Source organism: Chiloscyllium punctatum, chromosome 2 (genome assembly GCF_047496795.1).
Source record: "Chiloscyllium punctatum isolate Juve2018m chromosome 2, sChiPun1.3, whole genome shotgun sequence".
Taxonomy (NCBI): domain Eukaryota; kingdom Metazoa; phylum Chordata; class Chondrichthyes; order Orectolobiformes; family Hemiscylliidae; genus Chiloscyllium; species Chiloscyllium punctatum.
The window spans coordinates 86,919,965-86,931,776 of NC_092740.1; the positions used below are offsets into that span (position 1 = coordinate 86,919,965).

At 37.6% G+C, this 11,812-nt stretch overlaps 1 protein-coding gene across 1 annotated transcript in view; it reads right to left on the reverse strand.

Moving 5' to 3' along the window:
• LOC140486271 (protein prune homolog 2-like) overlaps positions 1–11,414 on the reverse strand; it is a 417,027-nt gene extending 405,613 nt beyond the window's left edge. The window contains exon 1 of the mRNA XM_072585194.1: positions 11,236–11,414. Within this exon, the coding sequence (XP_072441295.1) occupies positions 11,236–11,271 (36 nt within the window). The 5' untranslated portion in view covers positions 11,272–11,414. The remainder of the gene's footprint in view (positions 1–11,235) is intronic.
• Between the last annotated feature and the right edge of the window lie 398 nt (positions 11,415–11,812).

An 11,812-nucleotide genomic window follows, 5' to 3' on the forward strand; every position in this document is an offset into this window, starting at 1 on the left:
AAAACACTCAATTAAAAAAAAACTAAATAAACTAAGATGGCTCTCATGGCCAAATAAAACTTAATGAATTGAATTTTTCTTTTTTAAGAATTCAATACCAATTTCAACCAAATATAGAAAAATTCAAGGAGTACAATAAGAAAGTAAAAATCAAATGACTGAAATAAGTTCCTGTGTCCTGTATCTTGCTGTCAGTGTTTCAACTTTACATTTAGATAACAATTATTAGTGATTATCAGTATATATTTAAACAGTTTCATACATGCAAAGACACATGGTTTTTATTTTTTATTAGTGATGACAATAACAGAAAGACAATCAAGCCAGCTGTACCAAGATGAATATTTTAAAACAATCCAAAAATATCCTACTAACTTTTTTACTTTGCAGTGCTGTATTGCTTCAAAAGAGATAGAGTTTAATTTCATTAGAAGACTAATTCTATTCCACCTTCTTCACTTAAGAAATAGAAATTCAATGAAATTAGATTGGATGGAAGTGACAATTTAATTTAGAGGCGCCTAACTTGCCAAAAGCAAACAAGAATAACAAACATGATTCATAAGGCATTTACATGCTACACAAATGCACTTCTTGGCTCAGTACAAGAAATACTGTATTTTACATAGCACTTCATCATGCTTTTGGGATGACCCAACCATCTCACAGCCAATTAATTACTTTTGAAATGCAGTCAGTGTTGATGAATGTAATTAAATACAACAGTCAGTCACACAAAGGTCCCACAAAAAGCAATGGAATGAAAGACAAGTTAATCAGCTTTTGGTGGAGCTTGATGAGGAAGGAATATTGACCAAGCAATATCATAATCTTCTCTCTCTTTCCAAGCAAACAGTCGGCTAGTTTGTCCTTTCCCATACCAATTCTTCAAACACATAAACTGAGCAAATGTAGTTGTACAATGAGGAAAATGTGGGGAACTTTTTTTTAAAAAGTGAGAGGAGAGAAATTTTAAAAAATTACCCTCATGTCTTTTTTAAACAGGGTGGCTCGCATGTGGAATGAACGTCTTGAGGTGATGGAAGATATGGGTACAATTACAATATTTAAAAGACATTTGGATAAGTACATGAATAGGAAAGGTTTGGAGCGATATGGGCCAGAAGCAGGCAGGTGGGACTAGTTTAGTTTGGGATTAGGTTTGGCATGGATTGGTTGGACCGAAGGATCTGTTTCCATGCTGTATGACTCTGACCATGATTATGTAGACTGATTAACTGCAGTCAGTTGTTTCTGAAACCACAGTCAGTTAATTTTCATTCCTGATAATCAACCCGTGTATTCAAATTCTTCTAACTGTTCTACTTCATGATAACATCAACAGTTACAAATCATCCCATCTTTGTTACAATGTCTATTTCATTTCGGTTATGTACTAGCACTCAGTCAAATAACATTTTAATGTCAAAGATAGTCCATCTCACCTTTAAAATTCAACTCTGTTGTCAATGTTTGGACCAAGAATATAATGGGTCTGGAATTGAGTCCTAATGGAACCCAAACTGCGCAGTGTGCAAAGATTATAGTACTATTAAGTACCATGGATTGGTGACTAAAATGCTTGGAACTTGGGAAAAAGCCACAATGGTCATCCATTTAACAATTATAACTGACGATTTTTGCAAATGTTTCAACCTTGTCTTGAGCACCCAACTGCTCTGTTTTTACTTCACTGGGGATGTTCATGTCGCCACCTCTTCTCTCAAATTGGTTGAACGTCCACCACAATTACAATTTGATGTGGCAAGACAGCAAGACTATGGCCTGATTGATTAGTTGGCTGAGAATTGCTTAGCTCTGTCTATAGCTTGTTGTGTCTGCTGTTTAACATGCATCTAGTCCTTGTTTTTGTTTCACCGGGTTAGCATCTAAACTTCAGGTATACACAAGGCTATTCCCACCACACATGCACAGAAATAGCTCATTGGGCCACAATTAGTCCATCAATTTGATGATTACAGACTGAAGACTAGATCAATTTTCAGAATGTAATGCAGTACCATTTTAATGTTTCTGCTGTCTACAGTGCTATGGTAATCCTATACACCAATGATGTGTTGGTATTGATGGGAAGTATATTGTATGTTCTTCTGCCTCCGTTGATAATATAAAAAAGGTATAAAAAGCAACAAATGGAATTGAACGAATCAGTGGAAAGATTATCCAAGTGCTGCTGGATTTGTGTTGTGGAGTCCATGATTCTGCAGGGATAATTGACCTTAAATATTAACTTCTATAAAAAATGTTTATGATTTTTGGCTTTCATCATAGATCCTTTCATCAAGTGACTCAACTGTATTACCACTCATGGAGAATACTGCTTCCCAACTGGACCTTCGGTTATTGGTAAAATCACAAGGTAAAATAAAAAAAGACTTTACCCTGTATTCACAAATCTGAATGTGGCAGACGTATCTTTTCCTAAGTGTTATAACCCCAGTTGATGATATAATTGGACAAGTTGGATCCCAGCAGTAAATCTGGATTAATGAGCCATTTATGAAATTTTGTTCAGTTAACATGTTGATATCACAAATTTGTTTAGTATCATTTAAAGAATGGAATATTCTTGTCAGTTTCAAATGGAGATCAGGGCCTGGCATATCTGTACTACCCTTTTCAGTGAGGTGGTAACAGTTGATTGGTTAAGCATTTTAAGCATCACATGGCAACATCACTTTCCAAAAGAAGGGTGTAAGCAGCAGCTGCCACGTCAACAACCAATAAATCAGATTTTCTGCTCACCAGAAGTGCTGAGGGCAACCACAAGAGACTTTCTGCTGAGCAACCAGGGCAAAGCATTGTCTAGGAAGGTGGTGATATGGCAGTGCAGAAAGATTCTCACAACTTGCAGAAACATTTGTAGACGTTGACAGCTCAGGATATTTCTGCAGCATTAGATGATAGGAGAACCTTAGAACATTGGTGGTTACTGCAGTGACAGTTAAGCAAAACACTTCCAAATGGCTCCAATTCCTTAAATGGACTAAGTCTGTGATAACACTGGCCTGTGGTACTGCATGTGTGTACAGTAGCAGTGGATAGAAATTGCAGCGACAACTTGGAGAGAAGCATTAAGTCTGCTAACTTCACTTGAAAGAATTTTAAGTACAGCCCCAGTGCCCAAATAAAAGCACAAGAGTAATTTAAATATTAGTTAACCATTAGAATGAGTTTTTTGTTCATCTTTTCTCAGATTTAGCAACACGAGCATAATTCAATTATACTACATTTCAAAGCTCAGGTTAGTGAGTTAGCCATTGCGAAGCACTTTTAACTTCTTATAAAGCTATATTTAACTTACCAAATTCTTCTACTTTAGGTTAGAACCTATGTAATAGGAGCAGTTGTAAGCCACATAACTAAATTGAATCAGATCATTGTTAAGAGGTTTAAAATTGTGATGGGTGTTCATAGACTAAATCAAGAGAAAGAGTTTCTAATTACTGAAGGATCAATAAATAATGGGCATATATGCAACATGATCAGCAAAAGAATGAGGGGCTACATGAAGAAAAATGCTTTTTAAAAAGTGAAGATGATATTGTCTGATTTCCAAATTGAAAGGAGTTTTTTTACAATGGAAACTTGGTGAATATTTAATGGAAATAAATTGTAGGGCTATGGGGAAAGAGCTGGGGAATAGTAAAAAATTGGGCTACATTTAGTAAAAGCTGGCAGAGACTCAATCTGCTGAATAGCCTCCTGCATGGCTGTATTTTAGAGATATATTCTACAGGATATCATTTCATTAGGAAAATCTTTTAATTTGATCTGGAGGAAGATGAGATAGACCAGTGGTTCTCAAAGTGTGACTTGTGAACTGGCCCAAAAATGCAAGTCCCTGAAGCTGGTGTTCAGTCAGGAAAATTTGCTCATTTTTAAATTCCAAAATCTCTGAATACCCTGGACACTCAATCACAGTTCTGAAGCACTTAGTAACATCCCCAAAAAGGGTACAACTGCAAGATGGGATTATCAACGTTTGAGGAGCTAAAGATAAAGGAGGACTTGGCTGAATGTGCAACCCAAGATTAGAACCAGCTCTAAACAGAAATGAACTTATCAGTGTCTTATCAAAATGCAGAACCCTTAATCCTGATGCGTTATTTGTACTGGCCAGTGAAAGCAGGTGGGGTAAGACCATCAAGCCATCAAAGTTCTAATGGGAGCAAAGCTTTTTCCCTGCCTAAATGATTTGTAAATTTTTTAAAAACCACGGATGTTAACAGAGTTGTATTAGACTCAGCAGGTAAGTCATCATAAGTTTTGTAATTAAATTTAACCCTTTGCTGCAAGTACAATCAGAAGGAAAAGGACATCAAAAGTCAAACATAACTAAGGCAAGGCAGCAAGTGGAAGGCAAAGGGAGTTAGTAGCTGTTAAGAGTTTCTTGCCAAGAAAACTGGATTGCCACATTTGTTTGTAAACTCGAGCTTGCAGGTTGAACAAACAAGAGCAAACTTATTGAATTAAATAAGAGCAGCAACAGTTGTAGTGAGGCAAGGCAGGGATGGTGAAAGGCTACAGGGTGGTTAATAATAATGTAAATAAACCTCTTCAATATACTTAATTTTATTGATATGTACCAATTTACAGTGCAAAATAATATGCTCAGGTATGCTTCTAGGTTTGCGAATTTAGATGAATTCACTGAGAAATTAGAGAATGGGAAAAATAATATTTTCAATAGGATGTCATTTTCTTAAGTAATTAAGGCTGTTTTCTTAATAAATGGAAATGGTTTGGAAGAAAGGCTACATTCTAGGGACTGTACGACTAATGCATGCTAGGTTTGTGGCGAAGCAAAGGCAGACTCGAGCAAAACAGGCAACATGACATGACAAGAAAAAGAAAGCAGATAACCAACAGATTAATAAGGATTTTGTAATTCAGAATCTTACTGCCAACAAGATACATACTGAAATTACAAGCTTTGAATACTGAAGAATTCAGATCCTGAATGCTGCAGCAAGCCAGACAGAGGAAAAAGCAGCAATCAGCTGGCAAGCATTCAACACACAAGAGGCACACAACATTGACATCAGTGGCATTGACTTCCTGTTCCAATCTGGGACAGGAGATAGAGTGGAGGAACAAAAGGATCTTGAAGCAGAAATTTTTAATGAACAAAATCAATCCTTAAACACTGCACCACAGTTTAGAAAAGCCATAAAAAACCAAACTATGGAATTAATTTGAAAAGTTGGGAAATTTGCTAAACCCATTTCAAGCCTTGGTTAAACCACACTTGAACGTGAGTATAATCCTGGTTATCAATTTATAGATTAGATAGGGAGGCACTGGAAGGGTGCAAAGAAGACATGCAAGGATGATACCAGAAAGCTGTGGACATACATAATGCCATAAGATCGTAAGATACGGGAGCAGATTTGGGCCTTTCGTCCCATTAAATCTGCTCCGCCATTCGATCTTGGCAGATATATTTCTCAATCCTATTCTCCTGCCTTCTCCCTGTAATCCTTGATCCCCTTATTAATCAAGAACCCTATCTACATCTGTCCAAAATACACTCAATAATTTTGCCTGCACAACCTTCTGCAGCAATGAGTTCCACAGATTCATCACACTTTGGCTCAAGAAATTCTACCTCATCTTAGTTCTAAAAGGTCATGCCTCCAGTCTAAGGCTATGCCTTGGAGTCTTAGTCTCTCCAACAGATGGAAACACCTTCCCCACATCCACTCTACCAGGCCTTTCAGGATTCCAATAAAAAATATGTCAGGAAAGAATTGATCACGTGGAACTCCGTTCTCTTCAAGAAAGGAGGCTATCAGATCACCTATAGAGCTCTTCAAAATTACAAAAGATCTTGATAAGATGAATGCACAAAAAATGCTTTGACTTATAAGAAAAATCATAACTGATGGTCTTCAGTTAACATTGTCAAAGAAACTAAGTAGAGAATTCTGAAGGAAGGTACAATAATACAAAACTCATTGAGGGAGAAGAGAATGGAGCATCACAATATTGGGTTTAGAACACAAACATTGACTGGTTGAGCAGAATGGCCTGTTTCTGTTCCATTTAATGTATTTATAAATAGCCCTACACTGATTGGATTTCACATTTCCTGTAGTAAAATGTAAAAAAAAGTAATGTTTATAGAAATATCCATGCAGTAGTTAAGCAGTGTAGGGCCTGGTTATTAACTATGTTATTATTAAGTATTTTCACGAAATAAATGACTATTGGTTCCATCCATGAACAGCAAAGTACCCAACAACAGACCTTTGTACATGTATACCAAGCACCAATATGCAAAGACCAGCCTCTGACTGCAGAAAGTACAGTAAGGTGCAGGCAGCAACTTAACTGCAATCTGACAGCCGAATATGACATCAGTGCAAACATCAGCATCAGACAATAAGCCACACATTTTAAAACCACTGTGTGTATCAAGTCTACTCTTGGTTACCTGAGATGACAAGATCTCCCAGAAACTACGACAAAATGTGAAGGCCCTCCAAAGTAAATCTAATTTAATGCATCAATTACTCAGCAAACGTGCCACTCAACAATCAGAGTCTCTCAAGTTACCCATATCTAATGTCAGCAGCCTGCAACTACTTTCCAGTATTACCAAAATTGTATAAAAGGAGTCATAGAGATGTACAGCACAGAAAGTGACCCTTCAGTCCAACTCATCCATGCTGACCAGATATCCTAAGTTAAGCTAGTCCCATTTTCCAGCACTTTAGACTACTTACAGTGTGGAAACAGGCCCTTCAGCCCACCGAAGCGCAACCCACCCAGACCCATTCCCCTACATTTACCCCTTCACCTAACACTATGGGCAATTTAGCATGGCCAATTCACCTAACCTGTATATTTTTGGATTGTGGGAGGAAACCAGAGCACCTAAGGGAAACCCACGCAGACATGGGGAAAATGTGCAAACTCCACACAGAGAGTCGCCTGAGGCGGGAATGAACCCGGGTCTCTGGCGCTGTGAGGCAGCAATGCTAACCACTGTGTCACCGTACCGCCCACTTGGACCATATCCCTCTAAACCCTTGCTATTCATATACCCTTTTAAAATGTTGTAATTGTACCAGTCTCTATCACTTCCTCTGCAACTCATTCCATACACAGACCACCCTCTGCATGAAAAAGTTGTCCCTTTTAAATTTTTCCTCTCACCCTGAACCTGTACCCTGCAGTTCTGGACTCCCCCAATCAAGGGGGAAGACTGTCTATTTACCCTACCCAAGCACCTCGTGATTTTATAAACCTCTATAAAAGGTCACTCCTTAGCCTCCGATGCTCCAGGGAAAACAGTCGCAGCCTATTCAGTCTCTCCATCGCTCAAATCCTTCAGCCCTGGCAACATCCTTGCACATCTTTTCTGAACCCTTCCAAGTTTCACAACGTCCTTTCAACAGGAGGGAGACCAGAACTGCACACAAGATTCCAGAATTGGCCTAACCAATGTCCTATAAAGTCGCAACACGACCTCCAAATTCCTATACTCAATACTCTGTCCAATAAAGGAAAGTATGCCAAATGCCTTTTTTACTATCCTATCTACCTGCAATTCCTTCAACAGATTATCATCCTAAAACCAAAATGAAACAAATCAAACACTGACAATCTGAAATGTAAAAAAAAAGCACTTGCTTCAAAGTTGCAATTCCGTTTATAATATGTCAATGATTGGAATGAAAGGACGATAATTGGGCACAATCCTGAAGTTACACAAAAATGTGTCTCCCTCCTACTTAGCATTCCCGTTCTCCATAGATTTTCATTCATGGCTCTTGACATATCTAATATGCCATAATATCACAAAAGAACAAAGGTGTAGAAGGAGGTCCTAAGAACAATTCACAGCCAGTATAGGGACTGAGACTGCTCCATCTGCATTATTAAAGGACCACACAAATAGCCAACTGACCTAATCAGACTCCAACGCAACTTCAGTATCAGAAAATATCTAGATTGATTATTCTTTTCAATGGCATACCATGACAATGATAAAAATGACCAAAATTCCTATGATGACTTCAGTTAATACAATGTCATAATCCACAGGAAATAATTTGAAAAGAATTCAAATAAAAAGGCGCTTAAAGTATTTTAAAAAGTTTTAAAAAGACAAAAAGTCAATTTATCTAATAATACTTTCAGCTAGCTTGAAATCCAATAAACACATGGAGATAGTGATGACAGCAGCTGTTGGAAAGTCAGAGTCGATAAGATGTGGAGCTAGAAAAAGCACAGCAGGCTAAGCAGCAGAGAAGCAGGAGAGTCGATGTTTCCGGCAGGACTCACAATCCAATTATCACAGTATACTCTTTTCTACCTTGGAATTATTCCAAGGTTAGGCAAAGGTGCTGATTTTTACATTTTGTATTTCAATACTAAACATTGCAATTTACTTTGATAGAATAATACAGCACAAAAGGAGGCCATTCACCCACTCAGTACATCGGAAAGAGTTACCCAGTCAATCCTGTACACCTGCAAGGTTTTGTTTAAAAAACCAAGTCACAAATAGTTACTTAGTTTTCACCTATATTCATTAGTTCCTAAAACTGTGCACAATTTCAGTGGTCGAGAAACAAAGAAAGAAAGGCTCAAGGTTGATCCTAAACTTCCTCTTGGGCAACATCTTTATAATTCAAAGAAGTTGTGAGCACCAATTAAAAGCTTAATTGCAACTTAACTGTTGTGGCCTCACCAATTTTAATTTCAGGGCCCTTTAAGCCTTATTTTGAGTATTGTCCAGCAGTTCCATTAATAACTGCAAGTTATTCGACTCCACAAAATACTTGTCAAAGCTTGCAAATGTAGACATCCAAGTTTGAAAAGAATGTAATTTCAGTATTGGAATTAGGCTCGTTGTCATTTCAGAAAACTCAGTAAAGCTCAAATTTAAGGGAACTGGCAAACTAATCACAAATACTATAAAGGGAAAGCATTTTACACAGTGAGTGATTAGGTTAGTAGATACATACTGAAGAGTAGAAATTACAGGGATGTGGGAAAGAACAGGCTGATTGAATTAATTAGTTTACTCTTAAAAAGTCATCATAGTGTGTGCCAAAAGGTTTCCTTCTGTGATTATTATTTTGATTGAAATATCATCCAATAATAGGATGTAACTTAGCATGCACAAGTTTACTTAAAAATTGTCTAAACTGTAAAACATAGGATTTGAAACTTTCCAGATTTCTGAGGAATCCAGTTTGTTGCACAATTTGCTTAGGCATGAAACAACATTGAAGTTGGACTTAATTCACTCCTATTTCATATAGAACATTGTCACTGTCAATATTTACTGCAAACATTGACTTTTATTTATTATTATTACATGGCAACCACCTGCTGAGGTTCAAAGCGATTCCAGACAAAAAGTCTTCAATCCACTCATTATTCCAGTCAAGAAAAGCATTATATTATTAGCATGAGGATTTAATCCAAAAACAATGGTCTTTTATTTCTGTTATCAAAAACCAACAGGATTAACAATAAGAATCCAGATTCACCATTACCTTTCAACAGAAACATCTAGCTACTCTTTCACTGTACAAATATCTACATTAGTGAGAAAACAATTTACTTAGAACTAACACAATATTTAAGAGGCATCTGGATGGGTATATGAATAGGAAAGGTTTAGATGGATATATGCCAAATGCTGGCAAATGGAGCTAGTTTAATTTAGGATATCTGATTGGGATGAACAAGTTGAACTGAAGGGTCTGTTTCTGTGCTGTTCATTTCTATGACTCAATTATACTGCATGGAGAGCATGTCAGAAGTATTTTAAGTTGCATATGTATTAGTCCATAAGATTCAAAAGAATAGTTTAAGCAGTAAAACATGGGAATTGAAACTTTTTCTACACTTAAGAGTTATAAAATTCATAAGATACTGATGGATTTAACATTAATTGTAGCTTTCCTCCTAAATCAAATAAGGGAGGCAATGACCTTGTGGTATTATTACTGGATTGTGAATCCAAGGACCCAGATAACATTCTAAGGATTCATGGTCGGATCCCACCACAGCAGACGATTTTTATAGACATTTTCATCTGTCAATAAAAATCTGGAATTAAGAGTCTAATGAATAAACTGTGAATCTAATGAAACATGAATACACTATTAATTATTGGAAAAACACCCATCAGGGAAGAAAGCTGCCATACTTACCTGGTATGGCCTACATGTGACTCCTGGCCCACAGCAATATAGTTTATTCTCAACTGCCCTCTGGGCAATTAAGGATGGGCAATAAATGCTTGTCTCGCTAGTGACACCATCACCCATGAATGAGTTTAAAAAGTAATCTAACAGTATAAAATAAACAAAAACCTGAATATAAAATTCTGTGAATATGTCCGTCACCTCCTAAAAGAAAGACTGTCCAAAAAAAATATAAGCACCAACAATAATGTCATCAAAATAACTATTCTGCAATAAAAAAAAGCATTCCTTCAACTGAAAATATGGTTGGAGGTACCTACAGAAATGATAACAGAGTGCTTCCCATCTTCAGTGCAAAACCTGTACGTCAAACGAAAAAAAAACTGGCAAACATTATGGGGTGTAGCAGTAGCGTAGACTTTCCCTTCATGCCAAAGTTATAGGTTACGGAGATTCACTTGCTACCAATGCCTATTAAAAGGAGTCCTGTACACAAACCTAGCTCTCAGCAAAAATAACATTTTCATCTGTCTCATCCTTCCCAATGTATAGCCTTATGTTAAAGAAAAACTTGGCTTTCTTAATCCTCAACAACTAACCTGACAACATGTATTTGACTCTCACAGCTTCACTGCTTCTATCTTAACTATACCACAACCTAAGAAAGTGGATAATTTAGCTAAATCCAATCAAACCCTGATAAATAAAAGAGGAGAATATTCCAGAAATGGGCCACATGATAGTTTCCTTTATAAAGTTTTTTTAATGTCAGTGAGGTCGAACATAGGTGTTGGTTTGTATACAAACAACAGTGGCCAGTAATTGGTGGTTGCTGCCTGTCGGAAGCACAAAGGACTTGACTGACTTTTGCCTGTATTGTTAAAGAAATCATAACTCATAGCACAACGCGCCCAGTCTTCAGCAAATGACTTGCTGACAGAGCAATATTTTGGAGACTTCGTTGGGATAACCAATGTAAATATGATGGGTACTTTTTAGCGACTGTTGAAAATCTCTGACAATCTGAGGGCATTCTTACCAGAATGGACTTGGTATACTGCAGAAACTCTTCCATCTCTGCCCGTGTGTTTGATAGTGGCGTAGACTCTGCATTCGACAGAAAGTTGAGTCTAATTTCAGCCGGATTTCGCTTCGCTCCGATGCTCTCACGTCGTAACAACACCAGCACCACCCGGTGTGATAGAGAGCAGAGACTCACAGCACCGCCCCAGTATCACAGTCAGCACATCCTTACAGCAGCACTGAGCGCTGCGCTGGCTACACCCAATGAGAACACTGTGTCCAGCTCGCTGACATCACCTCCGAGTTGCTGCAATTGGCAGGAGTTCAGAGAGTTGCTGCGTGAGGTTTATCTGCAATAGAGCAAGTAAGTGGGGAGGACCTAACATTATCCAGAAACGTCCCCCTGCTGCTGTGGTTCCATTGCTTACCTCTGAATCATCACACAAAGAGGCACTGCGTTCATGGTAAATGTAGTCACCAAACTTCTGGGGTCATTTTTGCTCGGAAGGAAATAAGTTGGCAAGAGCGAGATTTGTTATTGGTTTATGTGTATAAAATAGCAACTTCTGATGTTTATAACAAATGTTTTGGTT